General features: G+C 42.4%; 1 protein-coding gene across 1 annotated transcript; it reads right to left on the reverse strand.

Annotated features, from left to right (window-relative positions):
• Positions 1-18127: 18127 nt before the first annotated feature.
• Positions 18128-23790, reverse strand: LOC121815877. Its single transcript, XM_042228738.1, is given in 3 exon segments — positions 18128-21072; positions 21121-21617; positions 21619-23790. Coding segments are annotated over 3 exon segments (4305 nt in total). The 3' UTR covers positions 18128-19436.
• Positions 23791-23796: the final 6 nt, after the last annotated feature.

Here is a 23796-nt window from a genome sequence, read left to right on the forward strand (position 1 = left end):
GGAATAGCAGGCTCAACCTCAGAGTGGGTTGTTTGTTGTTCCCGCAGCTTGCCACAGTTTAAAATAACATACAATAACATTTAACAATGTGACAAATGGAACAGATTCACAGATTTTTTTGTAAAAACATATTTTTCTGCATATAAATGATATAGAATAACCCTTTACGTAAGATCTATGCTTTATTAATTTTCAATATGATAAGGAGCAGCACCATGTGAACTATATACACTTAGTTTTGTGTAATACTGGGGTATTTATAATTAGAGCCATTTGTGATATTTTCTAAGTAAATATATTGTATTATTTAATTTAGTTTAGTTAGTTAGTGTTCTTGCAGTCTTAGAGCAACTGTGACCACATAACTTCCTGTGGGATTAATAATGTGTTCTGATTCATCAAATGAATTATATTCTTAAAAAAAAAGTTTTCTTTGGTAAATTGCTCATTTCAAGACAATCACAGCTGTGTTTCCTGAGAAGTGGGGGCCCCTAAATGCATCCTGAATGTTTCCAGTCAGTAACAGAGAACACGCTTTCTCTGCCTAAGGTGACAGGTGACAACACTCTGCTCCTCATTTCATCAGCGTTATACTTTGTGGTGCGGCTGTTATTGATGCATGCTCACTGTTGATCATTACGATGTGAAAAGACAAGCACAGCGTGACATCTTCAGAGCTTAATGTGCGTAGGTGTGTGTGCAGGAGAAAGCAGATGCCATTGTGCCGTTCCAGTTTGTTTCCTGCGGAACATTAAAGAAAACGATGATCACTGCCACAGTCATTAACATGCAGAATTAGGGTTCAGTTCATTGAGTGCTGTTTTCAAATTGTAGATTCGTAGTTTTTTATAGCTTGCTGACTTTTGTCATTGTAGCTGTAAATGACTTCCTTTTCTAGTGAATGTACTCCCTACTGTCTGCATGAGATGAATTCCCAAACTTAGAGGAACTCTTTATAACTTGAAAGCATGGTTGCAGTAATCTCGATGATATCAGAGATTGTTTCCTTGCTCCACCACTTTGCACTACAAGTGTGATATATTGTACAGTTAGACTTGTGATGTATGGCTGTGTGTTCCTCTTGTTACACAGCAAAGTAATTAGGATTCATTTCTGAGTTGCTCAGACTTGTGTAAACTTCATGGCAATCCATCCAGCGGTTGTTGAAACCTTTCACTAAAAACATGCAATCTGGTTTTACAATGCAGCCATTAGGCATGACTGCAGACTTTCTTCTTATCCCCATAACGACATATACTGCAGTGTAGTTCAGTCTGAGGTTTAATTTGAGCACCTTGTCGTTTGTTTTCTTGCTTCTTCTAATGCGTAAACTGTTTTTTCGACAGCATCAAATAAATGATAGAATATAATCTGAAAAGACAGACGCTATATCTCATTTTGTAAGCGAGGACAGTGTGGAGGAGAGCCTGTGACAGGGGACAGGTGGTTTAGCAGACAGATAGGCTGGAGTCACAAACTCGAATATTTCCTTGTCTGCTGAGGTGGACACAGGACATTGTTTTTAGTCCCCTTGCTTTCCTCTGAGTTTTGTTCCAGTCACTAGTTAGCTAACATAAGCTAACATAAGCTAATATAAATCTACCACATTAGTAACCTACCAACCAACCTGATGATGTCACACTCTGTGCTGGCACAAGATGACCCTAAACATGTCTTAATAACTTTACCTTAAAGACGCATTTCTTAGATCTAGCTTCACACACACTGATACATGTAACGCTGAGCTAAAGTTAGCATCCTCAGCTGTAACACCAGCCTTGTCTTTGGTCTTCCTCTTTTCCTCCTGCCTGTAGCTCTGCTCTCAACATCCATCATGTCCACTATCCCTTCTTCATCATCTCTTATCCATGCCTCTCTGTCTTTGCCTCCAAAGAGCTTGAGAGATTATATACTCCCCACATCTAAGGTCTTGAATAGTCAGAGTACGTCTTAGCATAAAAGCCTCAGAGCCCTTCGTCCTCAGTCTGCAGGTTTATTTGTAGTTCTTTGGGTTTTCAAAGTAGAATCAGAGACAAAGTTTTTCCGTCCCACTGTTGGTGCATGCTTGCTCATAAGGGATTGTGTGATCGTTTGGTTTTCTCTGTATTATTGTACCGTCTTTATTTTGGCAAAGTGCCTTGAGGCGACTGTTGATTTGATTTGGCTCATTATAAATTGAATTGAATTACTGAAGCATGAAAAACTAGTGTTATGTCCACATGTAACAAAGAGCTCATTTCAAATTGTATCCTTAGACGCTTTGTTGGTTGCAGTCTGCCACAAACACACACCAAACACATTGTTTTGGTACAAAGGACACCAAAGGTAACACAGTTGGTTATCAAGCTGCATCCATACTTTGTACAGGTGCAAAACACAGACACATCTGCTAAAGTAACACACTAATATTAATATACTTGCATGACACTCAGTAAAGCTGCAGTGCAGACCTCTTGGATAAGACAGTGAATCAAAGCTATCTCTTTAAATGTTTTGCTCCAAATGTAAAATTACCATAAACAGGAAGGTCCAGTTCACTGACTCCAGCTAGCAGAGGTGAAGCCAAGCACACAGCTGCTGGCACAGCTGCCCAGCTACATCCAGTCTTGATGAAACCTAAACCCCATCACGCATGTGCTGAAGAAGAGAGACATTAGCTATAGAGGTAAAAACTTGGACATTAGGATATAAACATGTTATATTCATGGCTGAATTGGTTCATTTTAACATGGTTGTGTTTGGGGGATGACCTGCGTTTGAAGCCAGCCTCAGGAGACTCTGGAGGTCCTGCAGTGTTTGGCACTTCCACATTGTCTTTAATTTGTCAGACCTGAGACAGGTGTCCTGACTGTAACCTCTTTGATTTATGAGTGAAGCAGAACCTTTGAAATGTGTTTCAGGAAAGTTAAGCAGAGAAAAGTCTACAAACACTTACCCTGAGGCTCCTCTTCAAATGAAGTATGGATGCATTTCTATTTCAGAATGAATTTATTACTTTGGCTTCTTTGCATAGAGTCTATGTGCAAATCTGTGCAGAGCTGAAAGTGTCTGAAAACATCTTCATGTTTTCCTTCCCTTATACTGTTGTTAAATACTAGTTTCATGTACTTTTGCTGTGCAACACATTCTCAGTAAACATAATCAGAAAGCCCTGAAAACTGATTACTCTAGTGTGACATTTAAGATGGAGAGCTCTCCCAGCTTGAGAATATGTTTGTGCAGTTGCTTGAAATCAGTGAATATGTTCTGAGCAGCCAATTTTCTTATATCATAGCGAGCATGCTTCACTGGCTTCGGGGCTAATTTGTGCATCATTTTTTGGTGCATGATATGGATAACAAATGTAAATGAGGACAGCTGCTCCAATACACCTTTAATATCGAGCCCTGGCCAGAAATGTATGAAGAACACCATTTAAAGAAGCTATTAACCAGGCTCTAGATGTTCCATATTCCAAGAAGTTTGTAATACTCAAAACATCACTTTGAATCCTTTTCTATATGAGAAGTGTTTTCTCATATGAGTAGAAACTATTTTACATCTGTGCGGAGGTGTGGTCCCTGGCTCAGCTGCAGGGAAGGGGTGGTGCAGTGAGCTCAGGGGGTGGTGCCAGGAAGGCTGGAGCGACAGGTGGATGTGATTGTGCTGATGAGGATTTCCCTTTTTCAGTGACGTTTGAGACCAGAGGGAAGGAGAACGAATGTGCAGCTGCTGTTGAGCCAGGAGGAAAATCTAACTGTGTGTGCAATAACATCAAACAAAACGGAAACACGAGTTTTGTGTCGGAATCCTTTTACAGCATCACAAGAGAAAAAAGTAACTGTTGTTTAACAAACACAAAAATGCTTCAGCAGCAGAAACTTTAATTACCTACACTAAAGGAGATGTAGTAAAGATTAAGGCCAAGCAGTGAGGACGAGCTGCTCCTAATGTTTCTTAGTCTGCAAAGCAAACTGATACAGAGGGACCATGAAGTGTTCAACGTGGTCCTTCATCTTATAATGTGATCAATGTAGCAGCTCTAAATAAGGGCAAATACTCGTACAGGCACCAATGAAAAATATGATTTAAGAGGCTGAACAGAGTTATTCTCATCTTCACATCTAACTTACTGCCCAGCCACTGATGCATTTCCTCAGAAATACACAATCAGACTGTGCTCTATGCTACATGCTGTATCTAACAAGGAGGGAAAATAGCAGCACGGGTTGGTAAGTTTGTAGACATTTACTGATATGTCACACCGTGGGTTCCAAAAGATTTTTTAAAAATACAACCTGACTGTGCTCCACTAAACATGGAGAACCTTAACAGCAAGTTCACAGCATCTCTCACATCTTTTCACATTTTCGTCTTCACTCCACAAACAGGATTTTATAATTTAAGAGAAAATGAATCTGAATCATTGCTATATGAAAAAAAAGCTGCTTTAAAAAAAGCCTAAAATGCCCCATTCACACCGTTATAGTTTTAAGCAGTTTTTAGGTGTGTTTTTTTTTTTCATTTGAGTCTATTTTGTAGTCCAACAGAAGGTGATTATATTTTTTAATTCAATTCAATTTTATTTATAGAGCACCAAATAACAACAACAGTTGCCTCAAGGCGCTGCATTTCGTTGCCCTATACCTGTGCATGTGCAATGACAATAAAGTTGAATTCTATTCTATTCTATTCTATTCTATTCTATTTATATTGTACAGTAGATCGTACAATAATACATACAGTGAAAAACCCAACAATCATATGATCCTCTATGAGCAAGCACTTTGGCGACAGTGGGAAGGAAAAACTCCCTTTTAACAGGAAGAAACCTCTGGCAGAACCAGGCTCAGGGAGGGGTGGGGCCATCTGCTGCGACCGGTTGGGGTAAGAGAAGGAAGACAGGATAAAGACATGCTGTGTCGACAGCGAGGTGTCATATTTGACTGTCGAGTCCATCATGACTAAATCTGTTAGAGACGAAGACTATCTGAAAATCAAAGGTCATATTTACCAGACTTCTTAAGACTGAATCATCTGAAACGGAGCACACATTACTTTCAAAGGTCATAAAACTGCTGTTCTTCATATTTTAATGAAAAGCAGGGCTAAAGTATAAATGGCAGCGGTGTTCACCTGTAAAATCAGTAAACAGAAGCTTAGTGAAGTGTCAGAATGATGAAGGATGCAGTCATGAAGCGAGATTTTTATCTCCGTGGTGAGTGGATAACCATTAGTACAAGACTTGTGCATGAATCTCAAAGCCACAGGATGAAAAGATTATTTTTTATCTAGAATTGTTAAACAGTACATCAAAATAAAAATAAAAAATGAATAATAAATAAATTGAAAATTGATCTGCATATGACACAATTAGCAAGATGTAGGCGAGTTTTAAGAGGTGAACAGGTGGATTAACTAAAAAGCGCTCGCGATTTCTCAACTACAAAACAAACAAAAGAAAAAACACTATTTCTTTCCCTCTGTGAATCGCCACCTTTATGATTGAGTGGTTGGTGCCCAAACGATGCCAGGTGGTCTGTTCCCATCTGCAATTTGGCCCTGAGGGTAGGGTCTCTCAAGGAAGCTGGTCCTGAATGTGATCCAAGTACTGCAGACTAAAACCTGTGAAATGGTTGCTCTGTCCAGGGTGGGGTTACTGGGACCCCACCCCGGAGCCAGGTCTGGGGGGCCTGCTTGAGGAAGACCACCTGGTTGCTCAGCTGTACTCCATGCGATCAGACTGGGCAAAGGCCAAAAGCGAGACCCGTCCTCTTATAGGAAAGCCAGCTCTTCTCATACTTCATGTGAGTGTTAGTAGCTGCTTCAACAACACAGAGCAGTGAATCGGAGCTAAAAGTGAGGCCAAGAACAGAGTAATCGAAAGCAGCTGCTTCAGCACACAAACACACACTCTGTATTAGAAACATATTTGTCAGGTTTTGTATTGTTGATTGTCATTTATGCTTAGAAATATTTAACTACGTATGCTTAGAAGTGTATAATCAATTGTAGATTGAAAGGATGTCTCATCCTATTAACTCTGTGTAGAGGGGGGTGCATACATTCCTTTACTCAGAGTGTCCTGGCATGGATCACACTCCCTAGGAGAGTTTATCTTCTCCTTATTGATTTATGGTATAGCAAGCACACGTATATTTCTTTAAGTATAAGAGCCTTTTGTTCAGACGCCCTGGCACCAGCTTTGGGGAGTCTTCACAGGGTCACATCTTGACCTCACACACACACACACACACACACACACACACACACACACAGGCAAGGTACTCTTTGTGTGTATGTAGACGTCATATGTTAATGAACCTATGCATATTCATGTAACCTCAATAAAAGAACAGTGGTACGGGAGAACGGACGAGAGCAACTGGGGTCAGGCGAGGAACGGGTCTGTCCGGTCTCTCCCGTGCACGAGAAACATGAAGCTTGCCTACTTGTGTCTTGCTTTGCAGTGTAATTATATTGTCTTCAACGTTCCAGCGAATATGTACAAGCTACAAACCTATCATTATTAATGTGAAAACATCACCAATCTCAGAACGTGTAGAGTCAACTGGCTGCACTTTCTCACATCAAATGGAGTCAGCCACATCGTGTATGGGCTCAAACTGTGGCCATGAATATTTTGTACTTTAAGTCAGACTGCGTAGTTGTGAAATTAGTTTTTTTAACCTTGTAAATCAAAATATTTTATGTTTGTGCATCCACAGAGGATTTGTGTGATTTGTGCTTTTATGTTAAGGCCTGGTTACAGATACAAAGAAAAAAACTACGTGTAAAACTCCCAAGAGCCCTCGCCTGTCTGTTAGTACAAATTCTGAATAGACTTTTCTTCCTTTCAGCTGATTGGTCAATGTCATGTCAGTCACAAATTTAACAATCCAATCAGAGAACAGACAGTTTGGCTGTCGTGGCGTTTCACTGAGCCTCAGGTCTGTTCGGAGTGAAACTTTTTATTGAAATTAATAAACAAAGCTGTTTAAATTATTTTATTTCTACACACTGCAAATGTGCTCATATGAGTCACAGGTCAAGAGCTTCGTTTGGCATGACTGTCTGGACTGATATATTAGAGGAATGACGCAGAACCAGACCTTAGAATCAGTAGAAGAACAACAAATACTAACATTAGATAATCAAGGCTGATTTGTGTCCATGTTATTACAGGAAGCAGATAGGAGGTCGAGGGAGTGAGCGGACGGACATGAACGGAGAGAGGAGGAGATTCATCGGGGGATGGGGGAATTGAACTCAGGACCTTCTTGCTATGCAGCAACAGTGCTACCACCGTGCCACTGTGCTGCCAGGGATGAAATAGTATATTGAAAATGGAAATAGTTTCTAAACATGGTTAGACATGCACACTGGCTGGTCGTATAAACTAATAAAAGGAAACACAGAGCAGCTGGCAACAGCAGAACGAGACTGGTGATGCAGAGCTTCATTAAAAGAGTGTTTTAGCCCAGCTGTAAACACTCTACTCATTCATCCTCAACATTCAACACCATAGATGAAATACACCTAAAAAGAAGCGACACAATCTTAGTGGTAAATATAAACTTAAGATTATATTTCCTACTTTAAAACCAAAAGGATTTTGTATCGTGGTGTGTCTCCGGGACCAAGACACTGAGGCTGAGGCCAGAGGGCCAGCGAGTAAGTGACAAAAATGAACATAACACCTCTCAAAGAGGTTTGAACGTTGTTTTCCTTTAGAGAAGAACCCAAATGAAGTGGTAACACAAGAAACAAAAAACATTAGTTTATCCTAACGTGAATATTTATGCTGCCCTTCCTTGAACTCACACTCTCAGTGGACAGCAACAAAATACTGATACAAAATGCAAGAACTTCCTAAAACTTCCCAAAGAAATATGGTACGTTTGTTTTGGTACTAAAGTCATCATCTTGTGCATTTAAATATGAGGGAGTGTGCATGATGTATGTGCGTGTGTGTGTGCAGGCGGACAGATGCTGGCGTAGCAGGTGCTCCGTCCTCTGACAGCTGACAACTCTAGCTGCTTTTAAACCTTATGGCCGACAGACCAGGGTCACATTGTTAGTTAAACACTTTGGTCGTTCTCCAGGGGCGACCGCGTTAACCTGCATGACAAACCTTATGGCAAACTGACCCTGGCTACTTTTTTAGATAACCACACAAACAAAACAACAACAAACCCTCAAGGTCAGATCGTGAGTTAAACATATTTTTAAAGTCATCTCTTTTTTGTAATAGATAATCATGAGTTTGATGTTATTATTCCTAACATACTTTCATTGGATGAACACAAAGGCCTCTGGAGAGCCTTTAAGAGCCATTAGAAATAAGACAGGCCCACTGGACCACAGTATATGTTTATTAAGGTTAGTAAGTGGACAAGCATTTACATGGTCATCTCAGAAAATGTCAATATCTTGAAAAGGTCCATTTTAGTTGTAAAATTTAGTTTCAGTTTTGATGATCAAGGCTTATTGATCATAAAAAGAGTATATTTGAGTGTAAGTACATGATTATTCAAACAGTAAAAATACTGAACATCTCTTGTTCTAGATTACGGAGACGTTAACATGGGGAGGACAGCTGACTTTAATTGGCCCAGGAGAAGATCATTCACATCCTCTACAAAGAGGATAAACCACAGCTCTTTGGTGAAAAGCATTTTCATGGAAAGTTGAGTGGAACAGGAAAGTGGAACTCCGGGGATGGCCACAGGCTTCAAGTGAGTTCAGTTCAGTTCAAGTTTGGTTATAAAGCACCAAATCGTAACAACAGTAGCCTTTGAATTCAGGTGTTTTGAGTCCCATTGCTACAGCTGGTTTGAACTATTAGAATGACTCACTGAGTCACAAATATTTTTGAAAGGCTGGATGGCTAAGTAGCTGAATGGTACGCTAACAGGATGGCACTGCTACATCAAATCAAGTGTAAGTGGTGATCTCCAAACCTCCTCTAACATTAACATCAGCAGAAAAAACTTCATGGCAGGAGTTTCCATGGTAGCAGCTCCTGATGGTGTGCTATGTGACCCAGATCGTTGGGCACAGTATTTGTCCATACACTCTGTTAGACTGGCTTTTGTTGAAAACAGGAATCTGATGTAAACCTTGATCTTTTGGAAAATACTTGTTGTTATTTAAATACCTAAATTGGAACGATGTATTCGGTAGATAATGTGGCCATGAGGTGTACCGTGTCATTTTGCATGATCTACTGTAGACGTCCAGCTCAAACTAAATGCCTTCACTTCATTTCATTCAATGGTTTTGTATTTACAGCAGGTATGTGTGCTAAACAAAATATGGATAGTTTTGTGAAACAGAAATGTAAAGCGTAAAGCTGAATCACTGCTAACAATGAAAACCTCCACAGAAACAACAAAAATCACAGTGAGGAAAAAGTCATTTATATTTTTAACCCAGAATGAAAGAAAAACTTCTGCTGACAACAAGTGTTGATATGGGAAATGTGACAGAAACAGGTACAGTTTCCTGGGGTTCATGAGTCCAGAGAGTGCAGGCTGAAAGACCGTCATGAAGAAAGCAAAGGTGATTGCACACAGGAGTCAGACTGTTTCACTAATAAAACAGATGTGTATTGATGGTGGGGCTCAGTCTTCCTGTTAGTCATGTGATTTATTACAGTTACCATCTGATTTATTGACTCTATGGTCAGTGGTTGGAGCGCTCTGAGGGAGTTTAAGATCACACACCAAGATTCTGTTGGCCTGTATAACACCTGTCATCAAAACAATTGTGATTCAAATGAAAACAATACTAAATACATTTGCAAATTAATCAAAACTTCTAATTAAAAATGGAAGCAACAGCAAAACACTGGAACCAGGTTCAGCTCTCTGTGAAGACTGGTGCCACTGGATCAACATCCTGTCATCTACCAAACAGTGCGGGGATTAGGGTTTGGTTAATATCATTCTGTTTACATGGAATTCCTCTGGGTTAGGGTTGACTTCTTTTTGGACATCATAAATACTTTGTCCTTCCATTGTTCACACTGCTGAATACACTGAGTCGTATCAGGCCCAGTCATGTGTTTGTTGGAGGAAGACACACTCCAGCCATGTCTTCACATTGCCAATCGCTGTTTGTTTTCTGTCTCTGCGTGGCCCACACTACAGCTCTTCTTTCCCCTGTAAAATGCAAAGTGTAGCATCACATACACTGGAGAGCGTTACGAGTTCATTCGTTTTCAACATAGTAACAGTATTCACAGTGAACTCAGGTCCTTTGTGTTGGTGCGATTGCCTGCTGCTATGATTGATTGAGGGTAATTTTAAAAAGCTATGGGTTGTAACTTTGTATCTACACCAGCAACAGTTCCACAGCCTTCAGAACTCATCCATTGTTTTTCCACTTCTGTGACCTCTACTGTTGAACCTCCCTGCAATATTAACATATTTACCTTATTAACTTTATTTGTTTCCAGCCTCACTGTGCAGATCTCAAGAGCCTACTTACTGCAGAACACACGCTTTGTCAGCATGCATAATCAAGTTTAGAAATCATATTTTATGCAGCTGCTGAAGCTGATTTATTTTCTGTCTGCACAGAGTGGCACTAATTCTTGCTTTTTTTCCTTCTAAGTCACACTTTTGCCTCATCCATCACTTCTCTGTGAGACTGCTGCATCTGTCCTGTTTCTTTAGTTCTGCAGACACTCCCAATCACTTCTGCCAGACTATCATGAAGTTTGGAAAAGAAGAATCAGGAAGTAAATAACTATACCAAATATACATCCATCTTGTCCAATTCCGGGTCTTGGGTGGTGGTGCCTAACTCAGCTACAACAGGGTAAGAGGCAGGTACCCTGACAGATTGCCAGTTTGTGGCAGGATAACACAGAGCTAATGAAAAAAAAAATCCAAAAATGACAAGTGATGCCTAGTCTTCCTTCAAAGCTCTGCAATAGAGCAAACACCATTCCAAAATAAAAGCACAGGCATCAAAACAAACAGGAGGTTTAGATACTATAGCAGGAAATACACTTTTAACATTAGAATTTTGTAATGATTTTACTTTTTGCGGTGTAAATAGTGTAGCCCACCACATCCACTAAGCCATCATGAATGTTTTGTGGTTCCTTTTTTAAATTGTCATATTTTTTTGTGAAATGCAATGCTTTTATTTTGAAAAGAGAAAGTAGTACAAAAAATATGGTGTGTTGGAAGGATAGAAGAAGAACATCATGGTGAAAAAGGATCTTTCAAATAAAAGAAAGTTAGACACTTTTATTGCCATTATCACATCACTCATTCAAACATAACATTATGCTTTTATTTCATATTGCGATCAACACATTGCGAGTAATATTAACAAGCTTTGAGTGAGACTGTGTAAGCCAGCAAATAACTGCACAGGCGCTAGCCTAATAGCCTAATAATAGCTTCACAAAAAACATTAGATGAGTTAAAGTTACATTTCACATGTGATCAACTTATGGAACATTGTATTAATTACCTGTTTTCAGCTGTATTTATTTTAGTTTGAATGTTGTGGTGCATTTTATGACACGGGTTATTTATATATTTATTCTTATCTTTTTTTTAATATTTTTGACAGAGATGTACTTAATGTAAGAGCAGGTTTAACAGTGTTTTCTCCCTATTTGACGACCTTACAGTCATTCAGTGTTTTGCAAACCTCACTCTTGCCTGTTGATGGGGACAGAGACTTGATTTGTTTACTGTGGATCCATAGAGCACAAAGGGAGTTCATGTTGGCCTCAGACTTGTGCTGCTTTTACTGACTGGATTCGATTATGTATTTTTTTTTCTTCAGGTGGTTAAAAAGAGTTATAGACTGTGATCAGCCCACCCGTGCACACAGGCTTTACTCCATATGCTCATGAAGTGGACCTTTGCATTTTAAGCTAGTGCAATGCCGGGTGTGTGTTGGGCTTGTAACCAAAAAAATCCAAAATGTTGTTTTAGCGTCTATAACAATCATTTTTTAACACGTAAAATAAATGTTTAAAAAAATAAAAGCCCTCAGGACTCAGTTAAATTACTGGCATTTAAGATGAGCTAGCAGCAAGACAGCCTCACCAATTCTTCGTTTCAAACGATTTATGCTAACAGTGCTGTTACATGGATTTTATTGATGCATGTACACCCTGCACCACAAACAGACACTGAAGCCAACAAAATAACATGTTGTCTTTGTTTTGGACACATCTTATATAGATGCCACTGAACCTTTGTAGATATATTATGATGTGACAAACACGATACATACAAAAGAATCATTTTGCTTTTGAATGTGTGATGTCTGTCTCAACAGATATTTGAGATTCCATTTGCATGTACGGTTCTCCCAAAGTAAAGCTGGGATTAGGGTTAGGGTGATGGCTTTGATGTCTGGGAGATAATCACATTATTATTCCTTCAAATCAACATGTATCCAGCTAACAACATTGTTTGGTACACTTTTGTTTTGACAATCAGAAGCAGAATTATCTTTATTTGACCAGGTTTGTGCTAACGAGGGATTTGACTCTGATTCACTGTGCTCTCTTCATTCATCTATTCTCTTAAGTTTTATAGTCTTTATCATTTGGTAGAATAATTTATGAACGGCTGAGCTTTAAAAGCTATTAATGCTGTACATATAAAGATGATCTTATTCCAATGTCCACATTTAGCAGACACAGAAGAATAGCATTAACCTAGAATCCTGTCTCTGGCCAACTAACGAATTTAAAGACTCTGCTTTGAGTAGGTTTCATTTATTTATTTGATTTCTTGACTCCTTAACAGTGTTTTGTGTAAGGTTCTTGAATTGATTCATTTTTGTATGTCAAATAATGAGAATCACTGAAGCTTTAAGTCAAGAAAGTCTTTTGTGTATTGTTTTCTTATCTGCACCAAAGTTCATCTTTTGTTTTGGAACTTTTTTGCAAAAGAAACCTCATAAAACTAATTAAAACTAATTAAATATAAAACTCATTATAATTTATCACATTATTAAAGGTTAATCAAAAGCATCTGAACAATACTTACATTCAATTAAAAACTGAAAGGATAAAAAAGTCTTTGCTAAAAATGTAGAGATGTATGTCTGTCTGAATGTAGCTGAAAAGTAAAACAACAGTTCTCATTCTGACAACCAACTAAACTTTGGTTCACCCCCACCATCCCACAGCAGCATGTGAACAATCACGTTCTTGGAGGTTCTTCAGTTTTAAACCAAATAACTCAATAACTCAATGACTGACTGGACAAAACATCCACTGAGGTCTGGTGCTGCTACCAAACCTCGGACATGTCACAATCCGTGTTTTTCTTTGTTTGATTCTTTGGTAGGTTTTGGATTTTCATTATTCTAGACTTTAGCTTTGATTACGATTCTAGGCGAAGTTTTCTTATTGTTGGTTTCTGTGACTCACTATGACTATTACGCTCATTTTGCTCTCTGCAGTCTTCTGTCCTGAGTTCTCCATGGCTGAGTTATTGCCTGTTTTATGTTATTCGGTTAGTGTCTCATGTTTTGTTTGTGTTGTACTCTTAGTGTTACTTCTTTTATTGTTTTAATTAGTTTGTGTTGTGATCTTTTTTCTTCAGTGTGGACTGCACTTTGTTTTTTTCTTGGACTTCTGCCTTCAGCCAAATAAAAGTTTGTTGTTTTTCCTTACCCCTTCCTTATGTCAATGACAGGATAATTCCAATTCTGATTTTGTTTTTCAATCTGGACTTTGCAATTCATTGCTTTCTTCTTTCTTAGGTTTAAGGCTTTTATGTTAGCATATTCTAATAGATATTTTAAACCACTCTGCCATGTGATAAAAGACAAATATTCTACTTGTGCACTGACTAAAGCCAATGACTCCGACAAACTCTTTCACCTGACAGTTGATTTACATCATGCACATTTACTGCAAGCAGGAATGATTCCTGTGTTCTGCTGTTTAAAAATACAGTGAAGCCTCTTACTTTTTCACAGAAGTTACCTATCGTATAAAAGCTTGGTTTGGTTTTTTTTTTGTTAAAATGGTGGAACATGGTGAGTAAAGCCTTATGATTATTATTGGATCATAATGTATTGTAACTCAGACCAGGTGCACTGAAGGGCAGAACATGACTCACCACAGCACACAGTTGTGTTCAGACGTTTACATACGCTCATCATTGACGTGCACGTCATTGTAATTTGAGCTTTTAGTGATTTCTTTGAACTGATGTGTTTGTATGCTGTATGGCAGATGTTTTTAACAACTTGGATTGGGTCAAAACTATACGTACAGGTTCAAATACGTGCTTACACTCCCACTAATATCTGATTAAATGTCACTGTAGCTCATTTACTAGGGGCCCGTTCTTCGTACCTCGCTAAGTAAGTTAGCTGGATTTGATTGTTGACGATTTCGCGTGATCTTGGATCGTTCGGTTCCCCGAAGCTCATCCGGGACTTGCTGTCATAGCAACAGAGCCGTAAGCGTAAACCTGCTCGGGAGCAGGTTTACTTTATGTAAACAGGATTAGATCGCGGCCACGCAGGTATGTCCGCTTCATTTATACGAAAGCAACAGCGATATTCCACCACTGTTTCACCATAAATAAATAACATCAATGTAACTAAAGATAATGCAGCACTTGATCCTTTTATTGATGTCACACAGATACATACAGGTCATTTCCTAAAAAAGGGAAATGTACTATTAACATTCTATTACATGTATGTGATTATTACAGATGTAATTCATATTTCAGAGTAGTAATTGTAAATTACTTCGTGTAATCAAGATGAGAGACCACGGCTATAAAAGCGAAGGTGGATTTGGGAAGTCTGTCGCAGCCATGTCCTGTCCGTATACGCGAGCAGCCCATTGCGGAAGGTGCGAGATTGATAAGGAGAGTCCTCAGAATTCAGCGTATATTGCGGGACAGACAGGATCCTTTAGCTCAGCGCGACAGTGTGCTCATAGAGAGATATCGATTTTCCCGTGAGGGTATTATTTACTTAACCAACTTGTTGACGAGGGGGTGCAGGACCACCACCTGTCTTTTTTTCCTCTGCCCTTTTCTTGGTTGCTGTTATGAACAAACTAACAGAGTATTACAGGCCAGTATTACCTTGCCAAGAGACGAAAAGCAATCTAAGAGATAAATATTACCATTCTGTAGAATATTCTTATATTTCACTTTTACTTGTTCCCATGTTCTAGTGGGTCCTGTTGTGGCTCTAATGTGAAAGAGGATATAATGTAATATAATATAATATGTAATATAATATAATAAATTTACCCTACCGCCTACTGGTGTTGGCCAGAGGGGCCGATGGCGCGATATGGCAGCCTCGCTTCTGTCAGTCTGCCCCAGGGCAGCTGTGGCTACAACCGTAGCTGCTTCCACCAGTGTGTGAATGTGAGAGTGAATGAATAGTGGCATTGTAAAGCGCTTTGGGTGCCTTGAAAAGCGCTATATAAATCCAATCCATTATTATTATTATTATTAAATTACTTACGAGTTTAATTTGTCAGCAACTTTCTGCCAGCCCTCTCTCCTTGCTTTTGCAGCCTTTGCAGTGTTCCCTTGCGTTTTAATTAAACTCTGAAACTCCTGAAATCCCTCACTCAAGAGTTCTTGCTCTGCTGCCGAAAAATACCGAGCGCGCTCCTTCGACATTTTCGCCGACCAATCAGAGGGTTGCCGATCAATGTTTCTACTATCGATGCGTAGCCCCTTTTACGACACCCAGTGATCTCACATTACTTCATCCAGCTGTACTAATCGTCAACAGCAGGTGTGTTCGGAGAACCGGATTAGCGAGCTCACGGTTAGCGCGATGATTTGGTCTTGGATGTGTCATTTGATCTTGGATGTAGTAAGCGACGTATGAAGAACGGGCCCCAGCTCTGTGAAACTTGTAAACAAATATCACATGCTTCGCTTATCCAAGTTCGCTTTACTGACAAATGTTATATTTGCAGAGTTTGTACCCATTGCCACAATGAAACTATCCATCCATCCATCCATCCATACTGTTTTTGATTATTGAGGAAGTGCTGGACTATTTGCTGGAACAGGGCTTAAGCTAGAAAAACTGAGATTGCTCATGTGAAGAAAGAAGTCATGCAACTTTAATAAAAGTAAAATGTTGATCTGTCTTGATGTCTCTGCTAAAATGATGGTTACAGAACAGCAGAAATAAGTCAGTAAAACATACATATTCGGCGTTGGATAACAAAACCTTTGTTTTCATCGTGGTTCTTCCCAACAGTCAATAGGTGCTTCAGTTGTTTTAAACCATTGACAGTTGTGTTTTTTAGGTTTGGGGAACAGTTATATGTTTTTCACAGCAGACTGTGTGAGATTACATTGAAATGACCGATTTGTTTGGCTTCTAAACTGCGGCATTCACCTCATCCCCCAAGTTTTGATGTCATCCAGTTGCATCAGAAGAAAGGATGTGCCAGCTGTTGTGTCACCATGTTTATGGAAGTGAGGGAGCCACCCGGTCAAAAGTAAGATGTTCCCCTTGGAAATGGGTTAGCTGTCATCATAGCTGGTCTGTTGTTCACGTTACTTTAGGACGTGATGAGGATGTGGATGCTTCCTCCAAGATGAGCACATGATCATGCTCTGCAGGTTCCTGCTGCAGATAGTACACACTTCTAACTCAGTTCTTGGGTAATGCTATATCCATCTATTGGTGTCCTGGGCTGACAGAATTTAAGAAAACCTCCTTTGATGTTTGTGCTTCAGTAATTTTTCACTCCAGCTTCTTATGTCATATTACTGCAGCAGCTGCCAGAAAGGGGCTTTCACCTCTCAGCCTTCTCTTTGCAGCACTCACTTGGCAATGAAACGATGGCGAGAAACCTATAAGCCGGGCCCTTCGGCACTTTGAGCTACCAGTTCACCACTCACATCCACTACAGAGCAATTCTGCTCGGACGATTTCCACTGAAAGCTACAGATCAGGACACACATTTTCTTCTAGGTGAAAGCATTAGGAAGGATCCCACGCCTGTTTCCGTGCCTGCTGTGTTGGAATAGTTTATTGAACTGAACACATCTCTGCTTCTACTTGGGTGGCTGCAGCTCATGCCCCATTGAAACTCGTGTCGTGGTTGAACTCATTGGGGTAAATGCAGATACGAGAGCGAATTGTACAAACATTTCTGGGGGGCAAACTCATTTCAGAGGCAGAAGTAATCTCATTAAGTGTACTGAAGCTCAGTGGTAAAAACCAAAGCGGTTTTTGTGACTAAATACTGTAAAATAACACAGAAAACATTACAGCAAGCAGCAGAAAAAAATGCTGTTTTATTTCATTTCATTTAGCCTGACTCTATTCATCATCTAAGTCAATATCTATCATCTAAGTGTTGCTGCATACCTGCACAAATCATTTCCTTCTGCCTGGCTTCATGTCAAAAGCAGAAGCAGAGCAGAATGGTGAACTCGATCTATTTAATAAAATCGTCTTCATCGTCTTCGTGTATTCACAACGCATTTCCAGGAGATTTGATTTCCTCTAACCAATCACAAAAGACCTGTGTCTTCTTTTGAACTACGATGTCACTTTTTAAAGTTAATCACCCTTCCAAGATCCTCTCCTTATTTATCCTCTCCTTCCTTATCCTCTCCGTATGTTTGTACGTGGTTGAGTGAGTGTTGCCATCATGAACACATTAACAATAGCAACTAAAACAGAGAGGTGATGCCTTTAATGACTAAAAATTACTGACTGAGTTGGTGTTTAAGTAACATGTTAGCAGATTGCTAACTGACTGTATGTCTGTGGTAATTTGTTGAGAATGTGTGGACAATGTGGACAATCCCAGAATGAAACTGGGATCAATGCAGCATGTGTGTGTTTCTTTGGTTAGTTTTTCAAAGCTCTAATACAGATATTTCCTCTCATGATGTCTGTTTGATTACTTACTTTTTCCAAGGCTAATACCTTAAAAGACAAGTAAGGTCTCTTGGGGGAAGTATCTCCACAATCCTTATTGTTATTCCTTTGTTTTTGTTATTATTCATGCTGAAACTCCTCTGAGCAGTTTCCCTTTAACCACTTATTTGCTCTGTACTACCAAGTTCAACACACCCAAAGGTATCTTTCTGTTACCTATATTCAGAGGTGGGAAGTAACAAAGTTTCCTGTTAACCATTCCTCGCCGTCAGTCCCCTGACCGTGGTCGGGAGACACGAGGGGAGATGCTTCCTCCAGGGCCGAAGTTTGTCCTCCTTCGGGGTTAACTCCCTTCACTTTTGTGGAGTAGTGAGGCAGACAGAAATCAGCCGAGGCACCGGAGAGTACTGAAGAGATGAGGCTTTTAATAACAGTACTGCACACTTCGAAAACACACTGCATAGCCTGTAGCCCGTTAGAACGCTGCTCCCGGTCGCCCTCTCTACCCATGACACACTCTCTCACTCTCTTTTCCCTCTTTCGCTCCCCGCGTTTCCTTCACGCACATGCTCACACACACATCACATACACTCCTTACTGCACCCAGTCACACACAAGACAGCAATTCCCGCAACACTACCCCCACTCTGGATGGCAATTAAACAATAATTCCACTCCAGCATTGTAATGCATAAAACTGGTACACAATCCCCTTTACCACTTGGAGCCCACAGGAGATAAAAGTGTTAGCCATTACCGCATATAAGGTGAGGTATAGTATCAATGAGTGCACTTCAGTGACAAAGAGGTTGGCTCAAGTATGGTGTACATACATGTGCAAAATAAAGCATTTCAAGTGCTGTTAAGTAGAAAAGAAATTACACACTTGTAACTATTACATGGCGACCGGGAATAACTAACTTATCCTAGCATCTAGGAAGGCACAAATACAAATGGATAAGTGCATGTAGATAACCCCGTAGGTCCTTCAGATACTTTACTCACTTTTTTTTTAAATGTAAACACTGGAACAATGAAAAATATAGCTCTTTTAAACCATTGTAGCTAACAGTGTAGGAGGCTGAAACGATTTAAACTTGAACTGAATCTTCAGTCCTACTTGGAACTGTCCATGGTAGGTAAACCAAGCTAAGTGATCCACACTCCATACCGGTCTGAGCTCGCGCCGACGAGTTGGTCGCTGAAACTGCTGGCCCGGGTGGTCTGGCTCACCCACCACACCCCCACCATTCTCATGGTCTACATGGGAAGGGGACGATGGGACAACCACAACCAGAGCGGGATCAGCTGCAACTGAGACAGAAGGCTGAGAGGAGCTGGGGCCATTGCCAGTTGCAGTAGAGAACAGACTGTGCAGACCCAGATCACGGTCTGCTGGGTCATCTTCTAAAGCTGGTGGTGGGACCTCTGTAGGGGACCACTGATGAGCCTGATCAAGGACCCAGGTATTGTCCAGTGGCTCGCGGCAGCGATAATGCTTTAGCTGGTCATGGTGGACAACTTTCACTTTAGACCTTGGGTTCTTCTGGATCCGATAAACTAGGTCATCCAATTGCCCAGGACAAAGAATGGTCCTTCATACGATGGGAGGAACTTTCTGACCTTGTTCTTGACGTGACGTGTTCCTTTGATGAGATACCACACAGGATCTCCAGTCTTATACTGTGTGTGGCAACAGTTCTTGTCATATTGCCTTTTTGCGCGCTTGACTGACTCACCCAGGGCTTCCCTGGCAATGAGGTGGGCCAGCTCCAGCCGCTCACGCATTTGCTGCACATACTCGGAGCTGAGGGTTGGTTGTCTGGATCAGGAGGTAGACCTGCGACAAGGTCCACTGGCTCACTCAGTTCTCGGCCAAACATCATGAAGTTCGGGGTGAAACCTGTAGCACTGTGTTTGGTCGCCCTGTAGGCCATAACAGCGTACGGGATCATCAGGTCCCAGTCCCAATGACAACGCTCTGCTGTGGAGGCCAGGATCTTCTGGAGAGTGGCATTGAAACGTTCAACCTGGCCATCTGACTGGGGTCGGAATGGCGTTGTATGAGTCTTATCTATGCCAAACAAACTGCACACCCCTTGGAACACATCAGATTCAAAATTGCGTCCCTGGTCACTGTGTAGTGCTTGAGGTATCCCGTAGCGGCACACCCACTCAGATGCAACGACCTCGGCAACGGTTGCAGCCCGTTCATCTGGGATAGGAAAGGCTTCAGTCCACTTTGTAAAGTAGTCTTGTATCACAAGCACATATCGGTTTCTGCGCTCTGTCTCATTCAGTGGTCCCATAATGTCCAGCGCAACGCGCTCCATTGGGGCTCCTACCCGGACAGTTCCCATCGGAGCTTGCGGTGTCTTCTGGGGTCGGGCCCTGGATGCACAGCTGGTACAAGTACGGCACCAAAGAGCGACGTCTTCCCTCATGTGATACCAATAGAATCGGGTTCGTAGTCTGGCCACAGTCCTCTCGACACCAAAATGTCCACCCACTGGCCCTTCGTGCATCTGGCCCATCACTTCTGGTTGTAGCTTGCGTGGCAGTACGATTTGGGGATAGAACTGGGTCTCGTCAAGGCAGTAGAAGCGACGGACCAGAACTCCATCTCTGAAGTAGAGCCGTTTCCATTGAGCCCAGTATGTCTTAGTTGCTGGGCTGCATGGTGAAACAATAGTCCATGGGGGGCGCTCACTGCTGGCCTCCATCCAGGCGCGTATGGGTGCAATGTCTGCATCAGCGTCCTGGGCTTGGCTCAGCTCCCCCATGGTCCAGCCATGAAACAGAGAAGCAGTATCAAGGGTTTTAGCCACATATACTTTCTCAGTCAGCTTTACAGTGTGTGTATTAGTGGACATGTTCTGGTGTGATATGTCTGTTCTAGTGTGAATTGTCTGTTCTGAGATGTCTGTGTTGATAGGAGTGTTTTGACATAAAATGTCTGACTTTGTAAGAGCAGTTTGGTCTAAAGTCTTTGTTTCTGGTGTGGTGGTGTTATGACTTACCCCCACTAGACACACCGCTGTAGTAGCCGGTTGTCCCTCCACCCTCACCGGACTCAGCAACAGGGAGCTGGTGTCAGAGTCCAACTCGCATTGAACTGCCTGATGACTGGTCCCCCCGAGATGCTTGGGGGGGTCCTGCACTCTGCATGGACAGGACTGGCGACAGGGTCTTCTGGAGAGGCTTCATTGTTGCATCGCTGAGTGTGAGTGTCTCGGCAGCTTCTCGAGCCATCGAGTAATTCCGCTCTTCTTGTTAGCCACGAGACTGCTGTGGTCTGTGCGCACTTTGAAAGGCCGTCCAAGGAGATACTGGCGAAAGTGGGACGTGAAATCCACGACGGCTAGTAGTTCACGTCGTGTGGTGCAGTAGTTTTGTTCAGTTCTTGATAGCTTACGACTGCCATATGCCAGCACACGTTCCACGCCCTGTTGCATCTGTGACAGCACCGCGCCGATGCCAGTGTCGCTGGCATCAGTGTCTAGTGTCATTTCTCCATGGTCAAGTGGATAGCCAAGAACAGGGGCAGAGGTGAGTCGACACTTCAGCTTGTCGAAAGCTGCTTGGTGCTCAGCATGCCACTGAAAATGTGCATTCTTCTTGGTCAGGTTGTGCAGGGGTTCGGCTATAGAGGCAAAATCTTTCACAAACCGGCGGTAATATGAGGCCAGGCCGATGAAGCGTCTGACCTCCTGGATGGACGTAGGTGTGGGCCACATCTGAACCTTTTTGAACTTTGCTGGGGTCGGTAGCCACACCATGCTCGGATACCACATGGCCAAGATAAGCAACTTCGCGGCGAAAGAGGCAGCATTTGGCAGGTTTCAGTTTCAAGTTAGCTTGTTGAAGTCTATAGAATACCTGGCCAAGCCGTTGCAGCATCCCCGACACGTCCTTAGCCAGCACGATGATGTCGTCCAAGTAGACCAGGCAGGTCTCCCACTGCATGCCAGCCAGGACGCGGTCCATCAGCCGCTGGAACGTTGCCGGGGCATTGCATAGTCCAAATGGCATGACGTTCCACTCAAAGAGGCCTGTCCTAGTGCAGAAAGCGGCGGCCCTGCGTGCTCTAGGCGTCAGCTCAACCTGCCAGTAGCCAGATGCGAGGTCTAATGTGCTGAACCATCTGGCAGTTGAGAGTGTGTCCAGCGTGTCCTGGATGCGGGGCAGCGGGTAGGCGTCTGTTATGGTGCGGTCGTTGAGAGCCCTGTAGTCAATGCAGAGACGGTATGTCCCATCTTTCTTACGCACCATAACGATGGGCGAGGCCCAGCTGCTGCAGCTGCGTTGGGCGAGACCGCTCTGTAGACTGTCGTAGATCTGCTGATCAGCATTTTGCTGCTTTTCCCCTGCCATTCTTCGTGGATTTTGTTTGACTGGGGCACCAGGACGGGTTATGATGTCATGCTGCACAAGGCTGGTTCGGCCCAGGTCAGCAGGCCCTGTAGAAAACACATGTCCATAAGTGCAAAGCAAGCGTTTCAGTTGGAGCTGTTCATAGTCATTGAGGTCTGTGGAGCTCTGGGCATAGAGCTCCTGCAGGTGCAGAGGAACCACAGGAGGGCTGGTCAGAGAGTCTGCAGCTGGGGAGACCATGGAGGGTTCCACGGCCTCAGCTGGCTGGAGGAGCCCGGCAATGGATCCCGCCTTAATTGTTACTGCTTTATTGCCAAGGTTAAAAAGGCGAAGTGGGACAGCTTTAGAAGGCTGTGCGTTGACTAGGACTCTGGCGATAAGTACTTTGTGCTTCTCAACAAAACCTTTGGTGGGACTAAGCATCATGTCACCTCGAGCTGCTGCACCAGGATGCACGTTGCCTTTCACCATATACTCTTGCCCCGGTTCCACCACCACAGTTCTAGCTATTCTCACTGCGTGTGACTTTGTACTGGCTTCGGTTTGGTAGTAGAGCACCTCTTCACCGAAAAGGATGATGCGGCGTTTGCCAAAATCAAGACGTGCTTCAGCTTGAGTGAGGAAGGGATGCCCAAGCAGCACCTCATTTCCTGCTATATCTGCCACCAAGAAATCAACATCCACCTGTCGATTGTTGATATTGACAGGTATCTGGGCTTCACCTAGCACCGGCACGTCCCCAGGTCCCACACCAAGCAAGGTCTCAACAACTGAGGGCTGTAGTGGTGGTCTCACGTCTGGGTGGATGGAGTTGTAGTAGGGCAGCGGCAGCACGCTCCTCCGGGCTCCACTGTCCAAAACAGCACATACCTCCACTTCGTAGAGGCGCATGGGGATACTCATTTCTTGGCTTTGGCACTTAAGGTGGAGCACAGTGGGTTTTGGGCTGTCCCAAGGGCTACTGTTCAATGTTAAGGCCTTGGTGGTTTTGTGAGGGGAAGGGCACTGCTTTTGGACATGGCCCCAACCTTGACAGTTATGGCAGCGAACCCCACTCCTTTTAAAATTTCTGTGATTGTTCGGTGTTGTCGAGGGTGTGTGTGGGACAAAACGATTCGGTGAGGGGCTAGCTGCAGGTGCATGCTCAGCAACAGTCTCATCTCTGTCTTTTTCTCTGACGACGGCAGCTCGGGGCCGGCGTTCAGCTGCGTTACGGGCTCCTTGCTGCATGGCACTGGTTACATAAGATGCAGCCCTTTTAGTGGTTTCGTGTCGGTGGGCTATTTCGTATGCACAGGCAAGTGTGGCTGGGTGCCTCTCTAGCAACTTCTGTACTATTTCTGCATCACCCAGCCCATTGGTGAAAACTTCAACAGCTATAGAGTCTTGTTCAATCTCTGCTCTATTACCATATGCAACAGCCACTTTCCCATAAATGTCATCTCTGAAAACATGCAGGGCCTCACCAGGTTTACGCACTCGCTGCCTCAGTTCTACAGCAACAGCAGCTGCATGGTCAGAAGAAGGGCCATATGCAGTTTCCATCTCTTT

The sequence above is a fragment of the Haplochromis burtoni genome, unplaced genomic scaffold, assembly GCF_018398535.1.
Source record: "Haplochromis burtoni strain Fernald_Lab_line unplaced genomic scaffold, NCSU_Asbu1 Contig_345, whole genome shotgun sequence".
Classification (NCBI taxonomy): Eukaryota; Metazoa; Chordata; class Actinopteri; order Cichliformes; family Cichlidae; genus Haplochromis; species Haplochromis burtoni.